This window comes from Neofelis nebulosa, chromosome 3 (assembly GCF_028018385.1).
Source record: "Neofelis nebulosa isolate mNeoNeb1 chromosome 3, mNeoNeb1.pri, whole genome shotgun sequence".
Classification (NCBI taxonomy): Eukaryota; Metazoa; Chordata; class Mammalia; order Carnivora; family Felidae; genus Neofelis; species Neofelis nebulosa.
The window spans coordinates 43,826,513-43,852,565 of record NC_080784.1 but is presented as its reverse complement, the minus strand read 5'-3'; the positions used below and the strand labels follow the sequence as shown (position 1 = coordinate 43,852,565).

The window sequence follows — 26,053 nt, the reverse complement described above, 5'->3', positions numbered from 1 at the left end:
TCCCTGATGATGAGTGATGTTGAGCACTTTTTCATGCGTCGGTTTGCCATCTAGATGTCTTCTTTGGAGAAGTGTCTTTTCATGTCTTTTGCCCATTTCTTCACAGGTTTGTTTGTTTGTTTTGGACCTGGACTCTTGTTTTTTGGGAGCTTTTTTATTATTAAAGTTTTTATTTTGCTTTTGTTTCCTTTGCTTCCAGTGACGTGATGAGTAAGAAGTTTCTGTGGCCAAGGTGAAAGAGGTTTTTGCCTGCTTTCTCCTAGAGGATTTTGATGGCTTCCTGTCTTACATTTAGGTCTTCCATCCATTTTGAACTTATTTTTGTGTATGGTGTAAGAAAGTGGTCCAGGTTCATTTTTCTGCATGTCACAGTGCAGTTTTCCCAGCACCATTTTCTAAAGAGACTGTCTTTATTCCATTGGATATTCTTTCGTGCTTTGTCAAAGATTCATTGGTCATACATTTGTGGGTCCATTTCTGGGTTCTCTATTCTGTTCCAAGGACCTGAATGTCTGTTTTTGTGCCAGTACCATACTGTCTTGATGATTACAGCTTTATAATACATCTTGAAGTCCAGGATTGTGATGCCTCCAGCTTTGGTTTTCTTTGTCAGGATTGTTTTGGCTATTTGGGGTCTTTTGTGGTTCCATACAAATTTTAAGATTGTTTATTCTAACTCTGTGAAGAATGCTGGGGTTATTTTGATAAGGATTGCACTGAATATGTAGATTGCTTTGAGTAGTATTGACATTTGGACAATATTTGTTCTTCCAATCCAGGAGCATGGAATATTTTTCCATTTTTTTGTCTTTTTCAATTTTTTTCATAAGCTTTCTATAGTTTTCAGTGTATAGATTTTTCACCTCTTTGGTTAGATTTATTCCTAGGTATTGTATGGGTTTTGGTGCAATTGTAAATGGGATCGATTCCTTGATTTCTCTTTCTGTTGCTTCATTATTGATGTATAGGAATGCAACTGATTTCTGTGCATTGATCTTATATCCTGCGACTTTGCTGAATTTATAAATCACTTCTAGCAGTTTTTTGGTGGAATCTTTTGAGTTTTCCATATAAAGTATCGTGTCATCTGCAAAGAGTGAAAGTTTGACCTCCTCCTGGCTGATTTGGATGCCTTTTATTCCTTTTGTTGTCTGATTGCTGAGGCTAAGATTCCAATACTATATTGAATAACAGTGGCAAGAGTGGACATCCCTGTCTTGTTCCTGACCTTAGGGGAAAAGCTGTCAGTTTTTCCCCATTGAGGATGATATTATTGTTGGGTCTTTTGTATATGGCTTTTATGATCTTGAAGTATGATCCTTCTATTCCAACTTTCTTGAGGATTTTTGTCAAGACAGGATGCTGTATTATGTCAAATGCTTTTTGTGCATCTATTGAGAGGATCATGTGGTTCTCATCCTTTCTTTTATTGATGTGATGTATCACACTGATTGTTTTGCGGATATTAAACCAGCCCTGCATGCCAGGTATAAATCCCACTTGGTTGTGCTGAACAATTCTTTTAATGTATTGTTGGATCCAGTTGGCTAATATCTTGTTGAGGTTTTTTGCATCCATGTTCATCAGGGAAATTGACATGTAGTTCTCTTTTTTAATGGGGTCTTTGTCTAGTTTTGGAATCCAGGTAATGCTGGCTTCATAGAATGAGTTTGGAAATTTTCCTTCCATTTCTATTTTTTGGAAAAGCTTCAAAAGAATGGATGTTAACTCTTCTTTAAATGTTTGGTAGAATTCCCCTGGGAAGCCCTCGACCCTGGACTCATGTTTTTTGGGAAGTTTTTTATTGTTAATTAGATTTTTTACTGGTTATGGGTCTATTCAAATTTTCTATTTCTTCTTGTTTCAGTTTTGGTAGTTTACATGTTTCTAGGTATTTGTCCATTTCTTCCAGATTGCCCAATTTATTGGCATATAATTGCTCATAATATTTTCTTATTATTGTTCGTATTTCTGCTGTGTTGGTTGTGATCTCTCCTCTTTCATTCTTGATTTTATTTATTTGGGTCCTTTCCTTTTTTTCTTTTTGATCAAACTGTCTAGGGGTTTATCAATTTTGTTAATTCTTTCAAAGAACCAGCTACTGGTTTTTTTGTGTTTTTTGTGTTTTTTTGCTTTTTTTGTTTGTTTGTTTTGGTTTCAATAGCATTGATTTTTTTGCTCTAATCTTCATTATTTCCCATCTTCTGCTGGTTTAGGGTTTTATTTGCTGTTCTTTTTCCAGATCTTTAAGTGTAAGGTTAGTTGTGTATTTGAGACCTTTCTTTTTTCTGTAGGAAGGCCTGGATTGCTATATACTTCCCTCTTATGACTGTCTTGGCTGCATCCCAGAGATTTTGGGCTGTGGTGTTATCATCTTCATTGGCTTCCATGCACTTTTTAATTTCCTCTTTAACGTTTTGGTTAGCCCATTCATTCTTCAGTAAGATGTTCTTTAGTTTCCAAGTACTTGTTATCTTTCCAAATTTTTTCTTGTGGTTGATTTCAAGTTTCATAGCATTGTGGTCTGAAAATATGCATGGTATTATCTCTATCTTTTTGTACTTGTTGAGGAACGATTTGTGTCCGTGTGTGTGATCTATTCTGGAGAATGTTCCATGTGCACTCAAGAAGAATGTGTATTCTGTTGCTTTAGGATGAAATATTATGAATATATCCATTAAGTCCATCTGGTCCAGGGTGTCATTAAAAGGAATTGTTTCCTTGTTGATTTTCTGTTTAGATGGCCTGTCCATTGCTGTAAGTGGTGTGTTGAAGTCTCCTACTATTAAGGTATTATTATCAATGAGTTTCTGTGTTCATGATTAATTGATTTATTTGGGTACCTCCACGTTTGGAGCATAAGTGGAGCATAAGCATAAGATTTACAATTGTTAAATCTTCTTGGTGGATAGACACATTATGATATAATGCCCTTCTTCATCTTGTTACAGTCTTTATTTTAAAGTCTAGATTGTTTTGGGGTGCCTGGGTGGCTCAGTTGGTGAGGCATCCGACTTTGGCTCAGGTCATGATCTCGTGATTTGTGAGTTTGAGCCCTGCCTTGGCCTCTGTGTTGACAGCTCAGAGCCTGGAACCTGCTTCTGATTCTGTGTCTCCCTCTCTTGCTCTGCCCCTCCCCTGTTCATGCGCGCTCTCTCTCTCTCTCTCTCAAGAATAAATAAAACATTAAAAAAAAAAAGTAAAGCCTAGATTGTCTGATATAAGTATGACTGCTTTGGCTTCCTTTTAGTGACTATTAGCGTGATAGATGGTTCTCCATCCCCTTTCTTTCAATCTGAAGGTGTTTTAAGGTGTAAAATGGGTCTCTTGTAAACAGCATATAAATGGATCCTCTTTTCTTATCCATTCTGTTACTGTATGTCTTTTGATTAGAATGTTTATTCCATTGATATTTGGAGTGAGTACTGAAAGATATGAATTTGTTGCCATCATTTTGTCTGTAGAGTTGGAGTTTCTGGTGGTATTCTCTGGTCCTTTCTAGTCTTCGTTGTTTTTGGTCTTTTTTGATTTTTTTTTCATCTTTTTTTTTCCCTTAGAGAGTGCCCCTTAAAATTTCTAGCAGGGTGGGTTTAGTGATCATGAACTCCTTTAATTTTTGTTTGCCTGGAAATCCTTTTATCTCTTCTTATATTTTGAATGACAGCCTTGCTGGATAAAGAATTCTTGGATGCATATTTTTCTGATTCAGCACATTGAAATATCCTGCCACTCCTTTCTGGCCTGCCAAGTTTGTGGACAGGTCTGATGCAAACCTGATCTGTCTTCCTTTGTAGGTTAAGGACTTTTTTCCCTTGCTGCTTTCATGATTCTTTCTTTGCCTGAGTATTTTGTGAATTTAACCATGATATGCCTTGTCGATGGTCGGTCTTTGTTGAATTTAATGGGAGTTATCTGTGCTTCCTGGATTTTGATGTCTGTGTCTTTCCCCAGGTTAGGAAAGTTTTCTGCTAGGATTTGCTCACATAAACCTTCTACCCCCTTTTCTCTCTCTTCATCTTCTGGGACCCCTATGATTCTCATGTTATTCCTTTTTAATGAGTCACTGAGTTCTCTAATTCTTATACAGTTCTCTTTTGCCTTAGTGTCCCTCCTTTTTTCTGCTTCATTATTCTACATAAGTTTGTCCTGTATATCACTGGTTCACTGCTCTGCTTCATCCATCCTTGCCACCGTGGCATCCATTCAAGATTACACCTCAGTTACAACATTTTTAATTTCATCCTTACTAGATTTTATGTTTATTATCTCCACAGAAAGGGATTCTATGCATTTTTCAGCCCCAGCTAGTATTATTATTATCATGATCCTAAATTCTGGTTCAGACATCTTGTTTGTATCTGTGTTGATTAAGTCCCTGGCTGCCATTTCTTCCTGTTCTTTCTTTTGGGGTGAATTCCTTCGTTTCATCATTTTGAAGGAAGAAAAGGAATTAATAAAATTAAAAAAAATGAAAATTAAAAAATGAAAACAACACAAAAAATCAAATAAAGGATGCTATATCCTGTGTTTTGGTCTGGTTGTTGAAAGAAACTTCGTACAATAGAGAAAAAAAGGGAAAATAGAGAAAAGAAAAAAAGAAAACATATGAAAATTAAAAAAAGAACACAATAAAATAGAATAAAATGAAATGATGAAAGTAAAATAGAATTTAAAAAATTTACAAAAAATATAGTAGAAAAAAATTAAAGAAAATCTTTTTTTTTTTAATTTATTTTTTATTTATTTTTTAATATATGAAATTTAGTGTCAAATTGGTTTCCATACAACACCCAGTGCTCATCCCAAAAGGTGCCCTCCTCAATACCCATCACCCACCCTGCCCTCCCTCCCACCCCCCATCAACCCTCAGTTTGTTCTCAGTTTTTAACAGTCTCTTATGCTTTGGCTCTCTCCCACTCTAACCTCTTTTTTTTTTTTTTTCCCTTCCCCTCCCCCATGGGTTTCTGTTACGTTTCTCAGGATCCACATAAGAGTGAAACCATATGGTATCTGTCTTTCTCTGTATGGCTTATTTCACTTAGCATCACACTCTCCAGTTCCATCCACGTTGCTACAAAAGGCCATATTTCATTTTTTCTCATTGCCACGTAGTATTCCATTGTGTATATAAACCACAATTTCTTTATCCATTCATCAGTTGATGGACATTTAGGCTCTTTCCATAATTTGGCTATTGTTGAGAGTGCTGTTATAAACATTGGGGTACAAGTGCCCCTATGCATCAGTACTCCTGTATCCCTTGGATAAATTCCTAGCAGTGCTATTGCTGGGTCATAGGGTAGGTCTATTTTTAATTTTCTGAGGGACCTCCACACTGCTTTCCAGAGCGGCTGCACCAATTTGCATTCCCACCAACAGTGCAAGAGGGTTCCCGTCTCTCCACATCCTCTCCAGCATCTATGGTCTCCTGATTTCTTCATTTTGGCCACTCTGACTGGCGTGAGGTGGTATCTGAGTGTGGTTTTGATTTGTATTTCCCTGATGAGGAGCGACGTTGAACATCTTTTCATGTGCCTGTTGGCCATCCTGATGTCTTCTTTAGAGAAGTGTCTATTCATGTTTTCTGCCCATTTCTTCACTGGGTTATTTGTTTTTCGGGTGTGGAGTTTGATGAGCTCTTTATAGATTTTGGATACTAGCCCTTTGTCCGATGTGTCATTTGCAAATATCTTTTCCCATTCCGTTGGTTGCCTTTTAGTTTTGTTGGTTGTTTCCTTTGCTGTGCAGAAGCTTTTTATCTTCATAAGGTCCCAGTAATTCACTTTTGCTTTTAATTCCCTTGCCTTTGGGGATGTGCCGAGTAAGAGATTGCTACGGCTGAGGTCAGAGAGGTCTTTTCCTGCTTTCTCCTCTAAGGTTTTGATGGTTTCCTGTCTCACATTCAGGTCCTTTATCCATTTTGAGTTTATTTTTGTGAATGGTGTGAGAAAGTGGTCTAGTTTCAACCTTCTGCATGTTGCTGTCCAGTTCTCCCAGCACCATTTGTTAAAGAGACTGTCTTTTTTCCATTGGATGTTCTTTCCTGCTTTGTCAAAAATGAGTTGGCCATACGTTTGTGGGTCTAGTTCTGGGGTTTCTATTCGATTCCATTGGTCTATGTGTCTGTTTTTATGCCAATACCATGCTGTCTTGATGATGACAGCTTTGTAGTAGAGGCTAAAGTCTGGGATTGTGATGCCTCCTGCTTTGGTCTTCTTCTTCAAAATTACTTTGGCTATTCGGGGCCTTTTGTGGTTCCATATGAATTTTAGGATTGCTTGTTCTAGTTTCAAGAAGAATGCTGGTGCAACTTTGATTGGGATTGCATTGAATGTGTAGATAGCTTTGGGTAGTATTGACATTTTGACAATATTTATTCTTCCAATCCATGAGCAGGGAATGTCTTTCCATTTCTTTATATCTTCTTCAATTACCTGCATAAGCTTTCTATAGTTTTCAGCATACAGATCTTTTACATCTTTGGTTAGATTTATTCCTAGGTATTTTATGCTTCTTGGTGCAATTGTGAATGGGATCAGTTTCTTTATTTGTCTTTCTGTTGCTTCATTGTTAGTGTATAAGAATGCAACTGATTTCTGTACATTGATTTTGTATCCTGCAACTTTGCTGAATTCATGTATCAGTTCTAGCAGACTTTTGGTGGAGTCTATCGGATTTTCCATGTATAATATCATGTCATCTGCAAAAAGCGAAAGCTTGACTTCATCTTTGCCAATTTTGATGCCTTTGATTTCCTTTTGTTGTCTGATTGCTGATGCTAGAACTTCCAGCACTATATTAAACAACAGCGGTGAGAGTGGGCATCCCTGTCGTGTTCCTGATCTCAGGGAAAAAGCTCTCAGTTTTTCCCCATTGAGGATGATGTTAGCTGTGGGCTTTTCATAAATGGCTTTTATGATCTTTAAGTATGTTCCTTCTATCCCGACTTTCTCAAGGGTTTTTATTAAGAAAGGGTGCTGGATTTTGTCAAAGGCCTTTTCTGCATCGATTGACAGGATCATATGGTTCTTCTCTTTTTTTTTGTTAATGTGATGTATCACGTTGATCGATTTGCGAATGTTGAACCAGCCCTGCATCCCAGGAATGAATCCCACTTGATCATGGTGAATAATTCTTTTTATATGCTGTTGAATTCGATTTGCTAGTATCTTATTGAGAATTTTTGCATCCATATTCATCAGGGATATTGGCCTGTAGTTCTCTTTTTTTACTGGGTCTCTGTCTGGTTTAGGAATCAAAGTAATACTGGCTTCATAGAATGAGTCTGGAAGTTTTCCTTCCCTTTCTATTTTTTGGAATAGCTTGAGAAGGATAGGTATTATCTCTGCTTTAAACGTCTGGTAGAACTCCCCTGGGAAGCCATCTGGTCCTGGACTCTTATTTGTTGGGAGATTTTTGATAACCGATTCAATTTCTTCACTGGTTATGGGTCTGTTCAAGCTTTCTATTTCCTCCTGATTGAGTTTTGGAAGAGTGTGGGTGTTTAGGAATTTGTCCATTTCTTCCAGGTTGTCCAATTTGTTGGCATATAATTTTTCATAGTATTCCCTGATAATTGTTTGTATCTCTGAGGGATTGGTTGTAATAATTCCATTTTCATTCATGATTTTATCTATTTGGGTCATCTCCCTTTTCTTTTTGAGAAGCCTGGCTAGAGGTTTGTCAATTTTGTTTATTTTTTCAAAAAACCAACTCTTGGTTTCGTTGATCTGCTCTACAGTTTTTTTAGATTCTATATTGTTTATTTCTGCTCTGATCTTTATGATTTCTCTTCTTCTGCTGGGTTTAGGCTGCCTTTGCTGTTCTGCTTCTATTTCCTTTTGGTGTGCTGTTAGATTTTGTATTTGGGATTTTTCTTGTTTCTTGAGATAGGCCTGGATTGCGATGTATTTTCCTCTCAGGACTGCCTTCGCTGCGTCCCAAAGAGTTTGGATTGTTGTATTTTCATTTTCATTTGTTTCCATATATTTTTTAATTTCTTCTCTAATTGCCTGGTTGACCCACTCATTCGTTAGTAGGGTGTTCTTTAACCTCCATGCTTTTGGAGGTTTTCCAGACTTTTTCCTGTGGTTGATTTCAAGCTTCATAGCATTGTGGTCTGAAAGTATGCATGGTATGATTTCAATTCTTGTAAACTTATGAAGGGCTGTTTTGTGACCCAGTATATGATCTATCTTGGAGAATGTTCCATGTGCACTCGAGAAGAAAGTATATTCTGTTGCTTTGGGATGCAGAGTTCTAAATATATCTGTCAAGTCCATCTGATCCAATGTATCATTCAGGGCCCTTGTTTCTTTATTGACTGTGTGTCTAGATGATCTATCCATTTCTGTAAGTGGGGTGTTAAAGTCCCCTGCAATGACCACATTCTTATCAATAAGGTTGCTTATGTTTATGAGTAACTGTTTTATATATCTGGGGGCTCCGGTATTTGGCGCATAGACATTTATAATTGTTAGCTCTTCCTGATGGATAGACCCTGTAATTATTATATAATGCCCTTCTTCATCTCTTGTTACAGCCTTTAATTTAAAGTCTAGTTTGTCTGATATAAGTATGGCTACTCCAGCTTTCTTTTGGCTTCCAGTAGCATGATAAATAGTTCTCCATCCCCTCATTCTCAATCTAAAGGTGTCCTCAGATCTCAAATGAGTCTCTTGTAGACAGCAAATAGATGGGTCTTGTTTTTTTATCCATTCTGATACCCTATGTCTTTTGGTTGGCGCATTTAATCCATTTACATTCAGTGTTATTATAGAAAGATACGGGTTTAGAGTCATTGTGATGTCTGTATGTTTTATGCTTGTAGTGATGTCTCTGGTACTTCATCTCACAGGATCCCCCTTAGGATCTCTTGTAGGGCTGGTTTGGTGGTGACAAATTCCTTCAGTTTTTGTTTGTTTGGGAAGACCTTTATCTCTCCTTCTATTCTAAATGACAGACTTGCTGGATAAAGGATTCTCGGCTGCATATTTTTTCTGTTTAGCACACTGAAGATATCGTGCCAAGCCTTTCTGGCCTGCCAAGTTTCAAAGGAGAGATCAGTCACGAGTCTTATAGGTCTCCCTTTATATGTGAGGGCACGTTTATCCCTTGCTGCTTTCAGAATTTTCTCTTTATCCTTGTATTTTGCCAGTTTCACTATGATATGTCATGCAGAAGATCGATTCAAGTTACGTCTGAAGGGAGTTCTCTGTGCCTCTTGGATTTCAATGCCTTTTTCCTTCCCCAGTTCAGGGAAGTTCTCAGCTATAATTTCTTCAAGTACCCCTTCAGCACCTTTCCCTCTCTCTTCCTCCTCTGGGATACCAATTATGCGTATATTATTTCTTTTTAGTGTATCACTTAGTTCTCTAATTTTCCCCTCATACTCCTGGATTTTTTTATCTCTCTTTCTTTCAGCTTCCTCTTTCTCCATAACTTTATCTTCTAGTTCACCTATTCTCTCCTCTGCCTCTTCAATCCGAGCCGTGGTGGTTTCCATTTTGTTTTGCATTTCGTTTAAAGCGTTTTTCAGCTCCTCGTGACTGTTCCTTAGTCCCTTGATCTCTGTAGCAAGAGATTCTCTGCTGTCCTGTATACTGTTTTCAAGCCCAGCAATTAATTTTATGACTATTATTCTAAATTCACTTTCTGTTATATTATTTAAGTCCTTTTTGATCAGTTCATTAGCTGTTGTTATTTCCTGGAGATTCTTCTGAGGGGAATTCTTCCTTTTGGTCATTTTGGATAGTCCCTGGAGCGGTGAGGACCTGCAGGGCACTTCCCCCGTGCTGTGGTGTATAACTGGAGTTGGTGGGCGGGGCCGCAGTCCGACCTGATGTCTGCCCCCAGCCCACCGCTGGGGCCACAGTCAGACTGGTGAGTGCCTTCTCTTCCCCTCTCCTAGGGGCGGGATTCACTGTGGGGTGGCGTGGCCCATCTGGGCTACTTGCACACTGCCAGGCTTGTGGTGCTGGGGATCTGGCGTATTAGCTGGGGTGGGTAGGCAAGGTGCACGGGGGCGGGAGGGGCAGGCTTAGCTCGCATCTCCTTAGGTGATCCACTTCAGGAGGCGCCCTGTGGCAGCGGGAGGGAGTCAGATCCGCTGCCGGAGGTTTGGCTCCGCAGAAGCACAGAGTTGGGTGTTTGCGCGGAGCGAGCAAGTTCCCTGGCAGGAACTGGTTCTCTTTGGGATTTTGGCTGGGGGATGGGCGGGGGAGATGGCGCTGGCGAGCGCCTTTGTTCCCCGCCAAGCTGAACTCTGCCGTCCGTCCGGGGGCTCAGCAGCTCTCCCTCCCTTTGTCCTCCAGCCTTCCCGCTTTCTGAGCAGAGCTGTTAACTTATGACCTCCCAGACGCTAAGTCGCGCTTGCTGTCAGAACACAGTCCGTCCGGCCCCTCCGCTTTTGCCAGCCCGACTCGGGGGCTCTGCTTGGCCGGCGAGCCGCCCCTCCGCCCCGGCTCCCTCCCACCAGTCTGTGGAGCGCGCACCGCCTCGCTGCCCTTCCTACCCTCTTCCGTGGGCCTCTCGTCTGCGCTTGGCTCCGGAGACTCCGTTCTGCTAATCCTCTGGCGGTTTTCTGGGTTTTAGGCAGGTGTAGGTGGAATCTAAGTGATTAGCAGGACGCGCGGTGAGCCCAGCGTCCTCCTACGCCGCCATCTTCCGGAACTCCTCAAAGAAAATCTTTTTTATAAAACTGGAAAATAATTTTTTTTTCTCTTTCTGTATTCATGACTAAAAGAAAAAGAAAAAAAATTAAATAAATGGGTCAGTGAACAGAATGAAATACGATGGAAATTACCTCTAGTTTCCCCTGGAAGTCAAACTATGAAGCACTTTACAGTCTGCAAACTAAGCTGGCAGAGAGACCTGTGGTGTTCCTCAAGAGTGTGGTTGGCCCAGTTGGGCAGGTTCTGCTGTAACAGCTCCATTCTCCACTAGATAGTGCTGCTTAGTTTACTGGGGTTGATGGTTGTGGTGTGTGTAGGCATGTAAGAGTGTTTGCAGCAGGGGAGAAAATGGTGTCACCCAGCTACCCAGTCCCTAGTTTCAGACTCTGTCCTCTCCCCATAGGACAATCAAGCACCCCTACTTTTCTCTGTCTTCAGTCCACTCCTTGCTTCTATACTGTCCACAACCAAACCATCAGCCTTCCAGGCAGCACCTCCTTCCCAAATTTTATCTCAGATGGGGCTGTGTTTCCAAATCCCTCACTTCTGAAGGCCCTGTAGCTTTGACCCTCTCAGACCCTCTGGGGGAGGGTCTTGCAGAGCAATGGAACATTCATGTGACCATGATGCTGTATATGCCCGGAGACTGCGGCTGGGTGCCAGCCTGCCCCACAAAATGTTGGCACACTTGTGTAGCAGTAGCATTTCAGGGATTATGGTAAATCACAACACACATCTGGCATCAGGCTTCACCCTTAACATCCTTATTCCAACACCAGTGAATGTGGTTGTTCTCTGGGTCCACTAGGACCTTTGCCTGTGGTGAAGCTGTACAGTCTCTACCAAATGTCCTCCCAAAATGAGAACCATCTCTTCCCATGTGACCCGAGGACCCCTCAGACCTCACTTTCTGCTCCTGGGGATTAGTCCTCCCCAGCAGAGCTACTCCAGGTATTGAGCTACAGAGTTTCAGACTCTGTTCTCTCCCTGTTTATAGAGTCTTAATGGAATTTAAACCCTCTCATTTCTCCTTTCTCCCTTTTCTGTTCAGTCCTTTGTGGCTATTTCCTCTTTCTCTCCAGTTGCTTTGGGGAAGGGTGCTTTTACTGTACTCTCCCCCCATGTCCATCCTCTCTCTGCAAGCAAAAACAGCTCCCTACCATTTGAGACTTGTCTCTCCCTAAGTTCATCTCTCCATGCTGCGTATCTGTCAGGGTCTTTGGTTTAAGTTGTGCAGATTGTTGTGTTAATCCTCAAATCAAGTTTTCTAGGTGTGTAAAATGGTTTGGTGTTAATCTAGCTGCATTTCAGGGACTAGAAAGGCAAAAAAAACTTTCATGCTGCTCCGCCATCTTGGCCCCTCTCAGAAAGTGTCTTTCTTTTACTTTCTAATGATACATTTGACCTTCTGATGATTCCTTTTTTATCTGAAATCTGACGTCTTGAATCCTGTAGGGTGATTCCATTCTGACTCATTGAACTTCTTGTTGATCTGTATTACTGGATTCAGTTCCTCTGCCTGCCTTGTCAAAATTCACGTGTGCTGATCTCAGTCTTTTCATTTCACTTTGCAACTTCTCCCAAATAACTTTACACACTTTTGTGGTTTGAAGTAATGTGAAGTTTTTACTGCAATTATGCTTCCCAACTATGTATTTCTAATAATTTTTTCCTGAACTTCAAGCTGTAAATGCGCCTGCCCAATATGTGGCCATATCTTGACATTCCACAAACATTTTAGGCTGTATATATCAAAAAATAAATTCACTATTTTTGGGCCCTCTCCTTGACATTCCCTTGCATTTTTGTTTCAGTTTGTGTTCCCTTCAATTCATTCAGTACCTATTTCATAAACATGTCAATCATCCTTATGACCTCTTTCTTCTTAACCCAGAAACACAACATTCAGTTGTACAGTTTATACACTGAAAATGTAGGTCCAGACCTGACCATAGGGATGGATTCAGGAGTTGGCAAATATTTTTCTGTAAAAAATATTCAGGAGTTGGCCAAATAGTAAATACTTTGAGTTTTGCCTAGCATATGGTTTTTCTGTTGCAACTACCCGATTCTGCTGCTGTAATGTGAAAGCGCCATAGACAACATGTAAACACATGAATGTGGCTGTATTCCAATGAAAATTTACTTACAGTAACAGGTACAGTGTGCCATTTCCTGGGATGGAGCTAGGATTGCTGAAATTCAGCCTATGTTCTACTTGGCTAAACCATGGGTCCAACACAGGCAATGTTATTGAACTAGAAGTCATCATGCCTTTAGCCTCTATCTCTAAATTTGATCATCTCATCATTTTAATTTTACTTTCCAAATATTTCTTGAATACATGCCTTTTCTTTTCTAAATCCGTTGCCATTAACTAAATTTAGTCCTCAACTAGTATTTCAAAGCCTTCCTAGTCTGACTTTCAAATATTATAAACAAATCTTATAAACAAAATTCAAATCAAACCATGCCACCCACAACATGAAAAGAAAGTTCTTATGTACTTTATTGAAAGCACATTTGATATGATTTTCTAGTCTCATCTGCTATCACCTTTTCTGTTCAGCTTTATATTCCAGTAACACTGAATCATCTGTAGTCCCAAGAAGGAGTTATCTCTATTTATCCACTATCTCTTCTTGTTTACTGCCTTCCCATTTTCAAATTGTCACATATCAAAGTCACTTTCAGACTCTAATACTGGCCCCAATTCTCATATTTCTACAAATACTTCCCTTTAGTCAGTGGGATCTGGGATCCCAGTGGGTTGTGGGATCACAACCACTGACAGAATTAACAACTCTCTCTTCTTTGCAATTTATTAAGCTTATACACATATCAGTAACCAAACATATTACACTGCATATACAAAGATATATCTGACTACACTTTTTTTTCTGCCTTAGTAGACCATATGCTCCTTAAGCCCAAGGATTGTATTTCAGTCATCTGTGAGTATACAGTGCTTAGCATAAGTCTCAGCATGGTGTGAATTCCCAATATTTGTTCAACTGAACTGACCTGAATTCTACTTTAAGACTGAAATTTGAAAGAAGCTACTGCCCTGATGCTGCTTCCCAAAGAGGTCAGAAATACTGAGACGTTTATATTTTGAATGCAGAAAGAACTTCCAGATCATTATAGACCTTGGATGGAAATTGCTAACAAACTCCCTCACTTGATTGAGAGTCACCAGCTTCAAGCTCAAGTGGACAAGGTATATCTTTTTTTCATTATTCTCTTTAAGTTCTTCTAACCTTCCTATTTTCATCCCCGTACCACTTTTTTTCCTTAGCACTGTGAAAGTGGGTCAAGGACCCAGGGACACCAAATGTTGCCACTGAGATTACCAAAAAGGGTATCTCACATTTCCTAAAGAGTGGAATGACTACTTCTTCATATGACACATGTATTTCTGTAAAATTTCCAGAGTCCGCACAAAACAATTTCTGGAACATATTAAGCCCTCAACAAATATTTGCCTAAAAAAGGAAGGCAGTCTGGTTGGGAATTGTAGGCAAGTTGATGGATAAGGTCTACCTTGAGAAGGATGAGCATAGAAATTCTCAGTGTCCTCATTGCATGTCACATGGTCAAGTTTCCTCTGCCTTAATTTTACCACCCGGGTCTTAGAGAGTATTGGACTCAAGAGAATTGCTGAATTTTAAAGTCAGGGTTGGTAGGTCTGCAAAAATAATTGATAAAAGGAGCAATATTTTCCAAGAGTGAATAAGAGACAGTGAAACTTCTTGGTCCTGGAAGTACTGACATTACCACACAGTAATAATAAGAAGATATAATTGGAAGAATATAGACTTTGATTTGGAAGACCTGAGTTTGAATCTTGGTTTTTATCACTTAGTAGCTATCTAACTTGTAAACAGATTACTTCACCCAAGTAACTCTGCTTCCTTATTTATAGAAGAGGAGTAATTCTGGTGTCATAGAGTTGTGGGAACTACATGGCTTTGAATAACCCTCTGTATTCCTTGCTACTTCACAGTGCTCAATATATATTTATATTTCCATCTAGTCTCCTCTCCATCAGCTTTAATCCCACGTATTTGGTTTACCATGTGGTTTCAGAGATACAATAAAGGTTTTTCATTCTCTCAAGCTCTCCATCACTGACTTAAACATATTTAGTATCTATAAATACTAATGCATTTAAATATACTTCCTAGATGTCTGCTAAGTTCAGGCACAAGATTGGAAATCCTGGAAAAGATTCAAGAGACTGTCTTCAACATTTATGAAGATGGCAAATTAAACCTGAGAATGTATTTTCCTGCTGCATAAAGTCTTATCAATATGACAAAGAAATACAAGAAGAAGAAGAAAAATAATAAAATATCTTTAAATGCAGGAAAACAAGAGAAAGTACCAAAGGTGGATAAAACTTAAAAAACTGTATCACATCAAGCAAATTACATCAGAGTCTGTGGTATACATGCCAAGCATTCAACCACAGTAAATTAAACCTCTGTAGCCTCCCTCTCCCATGTCAGAGTAACAGGACATAGAAACAACGTGGAGTCTGGGATAGTCTGTAGAAAGACAGATTAAGATTCAATTTGTGAACTACACAATTCTCTGCACCAGGCTTTCCTCAGGCTCTGTTTGATTAAACTGTCATGAGTGAAATGAAGGACTCATTGAATTGGTGCTCTTCATATGTTAAATATCAATGAGAAAAAGCTAGGAGTGTCCAGCTAACTTCTGACCACTGAATACGTGGGAGATGGGGAAACAGCTTAGTGAAAATAATCCCCCAGACACTTCTACTGGGTTGAATAGTGTTTCACCAGAAATAGTGTCCATTTGGAAACTGTGACTGTAACCTTATTTGGAAATAAGGTCTTTGCAGATAAAATCAACGTAAATGAGGTCATACTGTATTAGGGTGCACTCTAATCCAATATGACTGGTGTCTTTATAAGAAGAAAGAAATATGGCCAGAGACCTACAAACAATTGGGGAAGAACACCATATGAAGATAGAGGCAGAGATAGAAATAATGTATGTATAAGCCAAAGTGTCAACAGTTGCTGGTAATCACCAGAAACTGAGAAGGGAACATGGAACAGATTGTCCCTCAGAAATTCCAGAGGGAACCAACCTTACAAACACCTTAATTTGAGACTTCTATTGTCCAGAATTGTGAGTTTTATAGTTTTAAGCTTCTGAGTTTGTGTTCATTAGTTGAGGCAGCCCTAGGAAACTATTACAACACTCTTGGCCAGTCTCTACATTTCTAATTACTTAAAAAAACATCTAACTACATGAAACCACTTTTAAGACTTCACTGGGGCGCTTGGCTGCTCAGTTGGTAAAGCATGAACCTCTTGATCTTGGTGTTGTAGGTTTGAGTCCCACACTGGGTATAGGGATTACTTTTAAATAAAAAAAAATTTTTTTTTAAAAAAGGACTTCACCAGCTCAGGCTCATACTGAATCAATTTGAATCAGTCATAAAAAGTAATCATTATGGTTTCCAGGGCCATATATGGAGCTACAGACTAAAAACATGGTCTCTTGAGACCTTTACGCAGGCAACACAATAATTGAATTTACAGTTTTGATCTCAAAGTACCTCAAGGCCAACCACCTTGCTCTTAGAAAGCCCCAATATACCTATCTATGTTTAGGTACAAAACAAACAAACTTGTTTTTGGTTTAGATGCATCCATCTTCTTCTGGAAAGCGTCCCCTTTCTCCACTCCACTGCTACAAAACATTACAGGCAACAGACTTGCTCACAGGAAGCTACACAAGAGGAATCTCAGTAGGATTCTGGAAACATGATAAGGGAAGCTATATTAGTTATTATTTCTGGTAAAACTGACCACCATTCCTGAACATGAATAGATAATATCAAATTACCATGTGATATAAAGAGAAGGGGTAAGTCAAAAAGCAGTAAGAAGGGTCTGGACATTCAGAACAAATGGCTGTGATGAAATCAATGTTTTTAAACATATTAAAGCAGCAGAATACCCATTCTTTTTGAAAGCACATGGAACATTTAGAGAATGGATAATTTACTGGGGCACAAATCACCCCTCAACTACAAAAAGATTGAAATCATACCATGAATATTTTATAACAACAATGCCATGAAGCTTGAAGTTAACCACATGAAAAATTATGGAAAGAACACAAATACATGAAAGTTAAAGAACATCCTACTAAAGAATGAGTGGGTTGACCAGGAAATTAAAAATGAAAGTAAGAAGCATATGGAAGCAAATGAAAATGAAAACATGACAGTTCAAAACCTTTGGGATGCAGAAAAGGGAGTCCTAATAGGGAAACATATTGCAATACAGGCCTATCTAAAGAAGAAATAAAAGTCTCAAATATACAAGCTAGAAGAGGAACAATAAATAAAGTCTAAAGCCCATGAAAGAAGGGACATGATAAAGATTAGAGGAGAAATAAGCGATAGAGAAACAAACAAACAAACAAACAAACAAACAAAAACAGCAGAACAGATCAGTAAAACCAAGTGCTGGTTCTTCAAGAGAATTAATAAAATTGATAAACCCTTAGCCAGACTTAACAAAAAGAAAGGAGAAAGGACCCAGAAAATAAAATCGCAAATGAGAAGGGAGAGATCACAATCAACACCACAGAAATACAAACAATTATAATAAAGTCTTATGAAAAATTATATGCCATCAAACTGGGCAATTTGGAGAAAAATGGACAAATTCCTAGAAACATACAAACTACCAAAACTGAAACTGGAAAAACTAGAAAATTTGAACAAACCCATAACCAGCAAAGAATTTGCATCAGTAATCAAAAATCTCCCAACAAACAAAAGTCTTCTCAAACTGTTCCAAAAACTAGAAATGAGAGGAAAACTTCCAACGTCATTTTACAAGGTCAGCATTACCTTGATTCCAAAACCAGACAAAGACCCCACTAAAAAGGAGAATTACAGGCCAATATTCCTGATGAAACTGGATGTAAAATTTCTCAACAAGATGCTAGCAAATCAAATTCAACAGTATTAAAAGAATTATTCACCATTATCAAGTGAGATTTATTTCTAGACTGAAGGGCTGGCCAATATTCACAAATCAATCAATGTCAATTACACCACAGTAATAAAAGAAAAGGTAAGAACCATATGATCCTATCAACAGATCCAGAAAAATCATTTGACAAAATATAGCATCCATTGTTGATAAAAACCTTCAACAAAGTAGGGATAGATGGAACATGCCTCAACATCATAAAGGGCATATATGAAAGATCCACAGCTAATATCATCCTCAATGGTGAAAAACTGAGAACCATTTCTCTATGGTCAGGAATAAGACAAGGATATCTATCTACTCTCACCATTACTATTTAATATGGTACTGAAAGTCTTAGCCTCAGCAATCAGACAACAAAAAGAACTAAAAGGCATCCAATTGGCAAGGAAGAAGTTAAACTTCTTCTCTATTTGCAGAGAACATTATACTCTATGTAGGAAACCCAAAAGTTATAAAATTGTTAGAACTAATACATGAATTCAGTAAAGTCACAGGATATAAAGTCAACATATACAAATCTGTTGCATTTCTATACACCAGTAATGAAGCAGCAGAAAAAGAAATAAAGGAATTGATCCCATTTGCAATTGCACCCAAAACAATAAGATACATATAAATAAACCTAACCAAAGAGGCAAATGATCTGTACTCTGAAAACTATAGAATACTTATGAAAGAAACTGAAAAAGACACAAGAAATGGAAAAAACATTCCATACTCATGAATTGGAAGAACAAACATTGTTAAAATGCCTATACTACCCAAAGCAATGTATACATTCAATGCAATCCCTATCAAAATACCACCAGCATTTTTCACAGAGCTAGAACAAACGATTCTAAAATTTGTATGGAACCACAAAAGACCCCAAATGGCCAAAGCAATCCTGAGAAAGAACAGCAAAACTGGGGGCATCACGACTCCAGACTTCAAGCTTTAATGCAAAGCTTGTCCTCAAGACATTTGTCCTCAAGACAATATGGTACTGGCACAAAAACAGACACATAGATCAGTGGAACAGAATAGGAAACCCAGAAATGGACCCCCAACTATGTGGTCAATTCATCTTTGACAAAGCAGGAAAGAATATCCAATGGAAAAAAAGACAGCCTCTTCAACAAATGGTTTTGGGAAAACTGGATGACAACATGCAGAAGAAAGAAACTGGACCACTTTCTTACCCAAAACACAAAAATAAATTCGCCATGGATGAAAGACCTAAATGTGAGACAGGAAACCATCAAAATCTACAGGAGAACATAGGCAGAAACCTTTCTGACCTAGGCCATAGCAACTTCTTATGAGACATGTTGCTAGAGGCAAGGGAAACAAGCAAAGATGAACTATTAGGACTTCATCTTGATAAAAAGCTTCTGAATAGTGAAGGAAACAACCAACACAACTGAAAGGCAGTCTACAGAATGGGAGAATATATTTGCAAATGACATATCAGATAAAGGGTTAGTATCCAAAATCTATAAAGTATTTACCAAAATCAACACCCCGAGAAACAAGTAATCCAGTTAAGAAATGGGAAGAATACATGAATAGACATTTTTCCAAAGAAGACATCCAGATGGCTAACAGACACATGAAAAGATGCTCAACATCACTCATCATCAGGGAAATACAAATCACAATCACAATGAGATACCACCTCACTCCTGTCAGAATGGCTAAAATTAACATAAGAAACAACAGGATAAGGCTAGGATAAGGAGAAAGGGGAACCCTCTTACACTTTTCTCCTCTGGAGAACAGTATGGAGGTTCTACAAAAAGTTAAAGAAAAGAACTACCGTACAATCCAGCAATTGCACTACTAAGTATTTACCCAAAGGATACAAAAATACAGATTCAAAGGGGTGCACATGCCCTGATATTTATAGCAGCATTATCAACAATAGCCAAACTATGGAGAGAACCCAAATGTTCATAGAGTGATTGAATGGATAAATAAATTGTGGTATACATATATAGTGAATATACATGATATGTAATGAATATTCATATATAATATGAATATTACTCACTGATTCATCTATATGAATATTACTCAGCCATCAAAAAGGAAAATCTTGCCATTTAAAATGATGTGAATGGAGCTAGAGTATATTATGCTAAGCAAAATATGTCAGTCTGAGAAAGACAAATACCATATGATTTCACTCATATGTGGAATTTAAGAAACAAAACAAATGAACATATGGGAGGGTAAAAAAAAAAAAAAAAGAAAAAGAAAGAAGAAAGGGGGAAACTAACCATAAGGGACTCTTAAAGATAGAAAAGAAACAGGGTTGATGGAGGGAGGTGGATGGGAGATGGGCTAGACACGTGATGGGTATTAAGGAGGCTACCTGTTGTGATGAACACTGTGTGTTGTATGTAAGTGATGGGTCACCGAATTCTACACCTGAAACCAATATTGCACTGAATCCTAACTGACTAGAATTTGAATAAAAATTTGAAAAAAAAAAAGACTCAGGAGAGAAAAAAATGAGCATTTAAGAAACATTGGCAAATAATGAAATTAATGAAATGTATGGTCAACTTTTGTTTTGTATGGTTAATCTTAATAAGCACTGCTATGTGGCTGTGAAATAAGAAGGAATTTCTAAAATAATGTGTGCCTGCATGTGTGTGTATGAATGTAGTCTTGTGGCCAAAGTGCATTAACATGATGATGGAGCTAAAATTCCATATTTATTTTTAACAAGAAGTTTAAAACATTTGGAAGTTGTAAATATAAAATAATGTTTAGTTTGTTATGCCATGTTAGAAAGTAAATGAATAAATATATGTATATTTAACAGCAAGGTGAGAAAATTTGCCTTGTCAGTCATCATGACATATTATAAAACTACAAAATTTGAGACCAGATGATATAGGGCAGCAGTAACAACGAGGACTCAAAACTTTAATACAGAACTTACATACAGACCCACACATATGTGAAATGTTAATATATCACAGAGGAAATGATAGATTAGAAGGGAACATAATGGTGCTAGAATGACCGATTATCCATACATATGGCAGCACAGAGCAAAAGAATACATTGATTGGATTGGCTCCTTGTGTCATAAACAAAAATATATTCATTCCAGATGGATTAAGAATTTAAATGTAAAAGACAAAAATTAAATGTTTTAGAAGAGAATTTAAGAGAATATGTACTTGGACTAAGGAAGATTTCCTAATGACTAAGATTGGGATGTTTTTATGATAGACTTCATTTCACTAAAATAGAGCCTCTTTTCCTCAAAATAGACTATAAAGAAAATGAAAAGCCAAGCCACAAACTGAAAAATGCTATCATGTATATAACTGAGAAAAAGATTTGTATCCTGTATATATAAAGTCCTGGAAATCAAACAGAAAGAGAAACAACCACATTAAAAAAAAAAAAATGTGGTATAAACAGGAACAGACATTTTACAAACTAGCAAACATACATGACCAAGTGACATTGGAAGATGGTAACCTGTATTAATAATCAGGAAAAGAAAATTAAAAGTGTAATGGGATTGGATTTTACAACTTTCTTATTTACTTTCCATCTCACAATAAAACACAAATATGAAATGAAGTTGATTTCTTTAAACTGAAGAAAACATTAAGTTTATGACTCACTCTCTCCCTAACTATTTTATCTGGGTTTTTTTTTTTTTTTTTTTTTTTTTTTTGTAGAAAAAAATTTCCATTACAAAGGGTATTTGTTGTTGCTGTTTATTTTTTCCAAATCATTTTGATGTTTAAAAAAATGTGTGGGTTTGCTTGGAAAGAGGAACCCAGGGACTCTGGGATGTGCAGGAATTTCCAAAAAAAACCTCTAACCAAAAGCCACATTCTCAACTTGGACCCTGTTCCTTTACCTTGGCTGCACTCTAGGTAACCAATAGGGGCTTATGGCTATAGAGCATTTGAAATGTGGTTAAGACAAATTGCGATGTAAGCTACTCACTGGATTCTGAAGACTTACCCTAAAAAAGAGACTGCAAATCATCTCAATATTTTTATACTGATGATGTGTTAATAATATTATGCATATATTGACCTAGAAAAAAATATGTTACTAAAACAAATTTCATGTTTCTTTTACTAATTTTTTTAAATGTCTCTTGTTAGGGTGGCTGGTGGCACCAGCGACCAAGAATTGCACAAAGAGTAGAACAACTAGCAGGACAGAGTTTATTCATTCTCCAAGAGAGGAGAGGGGCCAGATATCAAGAGAAACGGTGGCCCGAGTTTGTATTAGGCTGGGCCTCTTAAAGGATTTTAAGGTTGTGAGAGGTTTGCAGCCACACCCATGGTGGGGCAGGACTGGGAGGTGACAAGTTTCTCAGGATGCTCTGTTCCAGGCTCTGCTGGGATGTGGGTTATAGTCCCAGGCTAAAGAAGGTTAAGTTTTATAGTTGTGGTCTATTTTCTGAGAATGAAGGGCACCACGACCTGAAAGAGAAAGAGGCTCAAACACGGACATCTGCGGGGTTTCTCGATAAGCTTGCCTAGGAAGGGCCCTTTAAGTAGAACCTTTTTTGCCCTTCTTGCTGGAAATTTTTTAATTACATGTGTGGTTTCCATGTTTCTAGCAGGCAGTGCTGACTTGGGAGAACAGGGCAATTGTCGGCAGAACTGAAGTAGCATCCGGGCTCAGTCCCTGCCGGCTCTGTGACCCTGACCCTACCCTCTTTGACTTAGTTGTGTCCTGTGGATTTGGGGGCAAGACAGAACATCCGGCATGGGAAGTTTTTAGCATCGTGCCTTGGAAACGCTTTCCTAAGCACCTTACAACAAGTGCTTAATAACTATGGTCATAATTCTCAAGCCGGTTCCTGTTGAAATGCAACATCTCAGCAGTCACTCCCCCACCTCATACACGCACACGCAAACGCACGCGAGCCTAGAGCACATTGCATTTGCGATTCAGAGCCAACTTTTAGGAGGAAGGAACACGCAGCTGCGCGGGGCGAACAGACACGGGAAGGCTGCTCCTTGGCGGAGAGCGGAGGAAGGATTCCGTCGCCGCCGAGGCTCTAGAGCAAGCTGCAGAGAGCCTGGGCGGGAGGGGCAGCGGGTCTGAGGCCGCAGAGGCGGTGCCTGGCGCTTAAAGGGATACCCAAGACGTCCACCGCCGCCTCTTGGGGCACTTAAAGACCCAGAGAAGGACCCCTGGGAAGATCTGGATCAGGCTGTGTCTACAGCTGGGGAAGAGATAGGGGGACCAAGGAAAAAGGCCGAGGTGAGGAGGGGGTGGTGTGCCAGGAAGGTGGAACTCACTGTTTCAGTCAACCAAGACAGGCAAGGGTGTTCCAGACAAAAGTGACAAAATGTTTTGTTGGGGCAGCGCTGTCAACAACTGACTTCTGTACGGGTGTGGTTTTCATGAAGACAACATCTGTAAATCCCCTGGTGATACTGGTGATACGTATCAGAGAAAAAGGGCATGGAGAGGTGAAAACACCCAGCCAGGGTCACTGGAAGGTTTCAAACAGGACTGAACAAACTCTTTGGCCCAGCTCAGCTAACACCCCCTAGGGATTTGGTCAAACTCCTAATTGCACTGTTTCTCCTTTTACTTCGGAATTAAACAGAGAAAGTAACACTCACAGTGCAGGCTTGTTACCAGGGTTAAATGATACCAAGGAAGCAGAGGTGCCTTGATACGTAGGACTGTAAAAGTTGCCATGATAGACTCCATGAAATAAGTGATCTCAGTCTTGTAAATTAATTATTCTAGAACACTACACACTGTCAGTTCAGTGAAGGTGACTAGTGTCTGACACAACCATGGGTGCAATTTAGGAGTTTGGATGGAGTGGTTAGGTAGTTCCTGAGCAAGGTCCCCTGAAATGCCTCAGATACTGCAGTGTCCTAAGATTGGGAGAAATGGGGTGTGCATGGTGGCTCTTAGTTCCTTCACTAAAATATAACCTGCTCCTTGTACACATAGAACCCTTCACGTCAAAGAACCCCTGTGCTCATCCTCACCGTGCAACTGATAATCTCTGGATATTCTCTTGAACAGATGCCCCTCCTGACCTGCCAGTTCCTCCAAAGTTACCGGGAACAGCGCCTGGCCCACTTGGTTCTGAGCTTTATTACCATGGGCTATGTCTGGCAGAAAGGAGAGACGCAGCCCAAAGAGGTAAGGGGACAAAACACATGCCTGTCTTGTCACCTGGCAAGCCTGCTGCTCCTGAAGTACACTCACTGCTTGGCCCCACACTGTTTTCCTGGAAAATAGGTCCTTTCTTGTTCTTTTCTTTGGCTGTCAGTTGAAGGAAGGACAAATGGCCCACTTACATGAGAGAAATTTTTTCCCTAAGAAGCTAATTTTCTTTAGAAGTTGTAGCCATTCATTTGCTTTCACATCTTTTTTTTTTTTTTTTTTTCTGGCAAGAATGTTTAACAAGTTGCATATGAAGGCAAGAACTGAGATCTCATTAAAAAAAGAAACTTAATAATAGCTTACACTTGCAGCATTCTGTATTCCTATGCACATATATTATCTCCTGATTTTCTCAATCCCATAAAGTAAACAGAACTCCACTGTGCCCATTTTACAGACAGCTGGGGACTACAGAAGACAAAAATCCTTCTCCAGAGTCAGATAGCAAGTTAGTGTAAAATGCAAGGCCATGCTTAGATCTTCTGATTCACTAATGTAACCTTCTTTCCCTAAAAGGCACCCATTGACATTAACAAGATTAATTTTAATTTTTTAATACTCTGCTCTTTCTACTGATTATTGATCTCTTAATAATTCATTTAAATCTCTTCTAAATCTTTACTTAACCTTTTATAGTTTCAGCCTGAACCTGGAGGGTGCCCAGGTGGCTCAGTCAGTCGAGCATCTGACTCTTGGTTTCAGCTCAGGTCATGATCTCGTAGTTCATGAGTTCGAGCCCTGCATCGGGCTCTCTGCTGTCCACACAGAGCCTGCTTCAGATTCTCTTTCTCTCTCTGCCCCTTCCCCTGCATCTCTCTCTCTCTCTCTCTTTCTCTCTCTATCTTCCTCTCTCAAAAATAAATAAATAAACATTTAAAAAAAAAAACCCAAAAAACAAAAAACCTCAACCTGGAAACATGAAATCTCTGAGTTCCATTAACAGCAGTAAAAAAGCACCACTCCCTTTCATTTTGTTTAAGTGTCCCTTTTCCAGGAATCAGAGTTACTTGTTCCAGTACTCCGTGGTTCACTGAGCAGCCCAGGCCTATTTTGTTTGCTTGGTGAAGGATGCCTGTTTTCTTTCAAGTAAACAGAGGAAACCCCCCTGTGACAAAAGGAAGGGAACATGAGAAAGGAGAGAAGAAGAAGATATAGATGTGCTTCAGAGTTCTTAAATGTCAGTACATCTCATTAAAAAAAAAAAAATGTACATCTGATATAAAAACTTTGAAATCTAGGCACACTACAAAATGTCCCGCTGGGCCTCCCTCCCCCTTGTGTCTCCAAACCGTAATCCCAGATATGGGGAAGGGGTAGAGAAAGGGTGACAGGGGAGGAAGCCTTCAGTTTCGTGGAGTGTCCATCTACTTCCAGGTTACCAGGGATTCCCCTGTCCATGGCCTGGGATCATCTCCAACTTTCTCTACATCTCTTCTAACTCTTTACCTAAATAGACACCTCACTTTTGCATTGCCCTTCTCAACCCCTGACTCAGGGAAACTAAACTTAAGTTTGAATTTTAAAACTCTATAGTTCTTTTTGTTTCTTACCTGAAAAACAGTTCTGTCCCAAGTCTAAAAATCTAAGGAAAGCAAAAGCAGAAGCAACACTTCTTTAATAGATACTTTTATCCTAGGGGGAAATAAAAATGCAAGTGGGAGATAGGGAGCATAAGAATGTTATTTTGTATCAAAACCAATTTAACTTTGTCTACAGATAGAGAACCCCCGCCCCCCCCCCCCCCCGCCTCCCCCCATCTCCCACAGATCTGAGTAGTTTTTCTGGACTTGTGGGCAGATATGTCTCTCTGGAGTGTTCCTTGGATAACTTAGGAGTTAAATAGGGACCGTCTCGAAGTTGTTATTGGGTTTGACTTATGAAGTGATGAACAGAGTTGGCTGCCACACAGGATGAAGTGTTCTGTCTTCCCCATTCCTGTTCCTGATTGAAACATAAACACACACATATATGTGTGTATACATACACATGTATGTATATATGTAGTTTTATACAAACAAATACACACATACATATTTATGTAGACATCTCTGTCAATAGATAAGTAGATATATAAAGAGTTAGAGATATTTTTCCCACTGCTCATCAACTCAGCCCCCAGTTTATGTTTAAACATTGGTGATGCCCTTCTTTGCAGAG

The 26,053-nt window shown here is 39.0% G+C and overlaps 1 protein-coding gene across 2 annotated transcripts in view; it reads left to right on the top strand.

The window, feature by feature from the left end:
* IDO2 (indoleamine 2,3-dioxygenase 2) overlaps positions 1 to 26,053 on the top strand; it is a 79,009-nt gene that overhangs the window by 19,948 nt on the left and 33,008 nt on the right. Inside the window, exons 2-3 of one of the 2 annotated variants that reach the window (XM_058720590.1) lie at positions 13,798 to 13,893; positions 23,753 to 23,872. In XM_058720590.1, the coding sequence (XP_058576573.1) occupies positions 13,798 to 13,893; positions 23,753 to 23,872 (216 nt within the window). Of the gene's footprint in view, positions 1 to 13,797; positions 13,894 to 22,096; positions 22,967 to 23,752; positions 23,873 to 26,053 lie in introns of those variants that run through there. The other variant, XM_058720591.1, reaches the window with a different exon arrangement.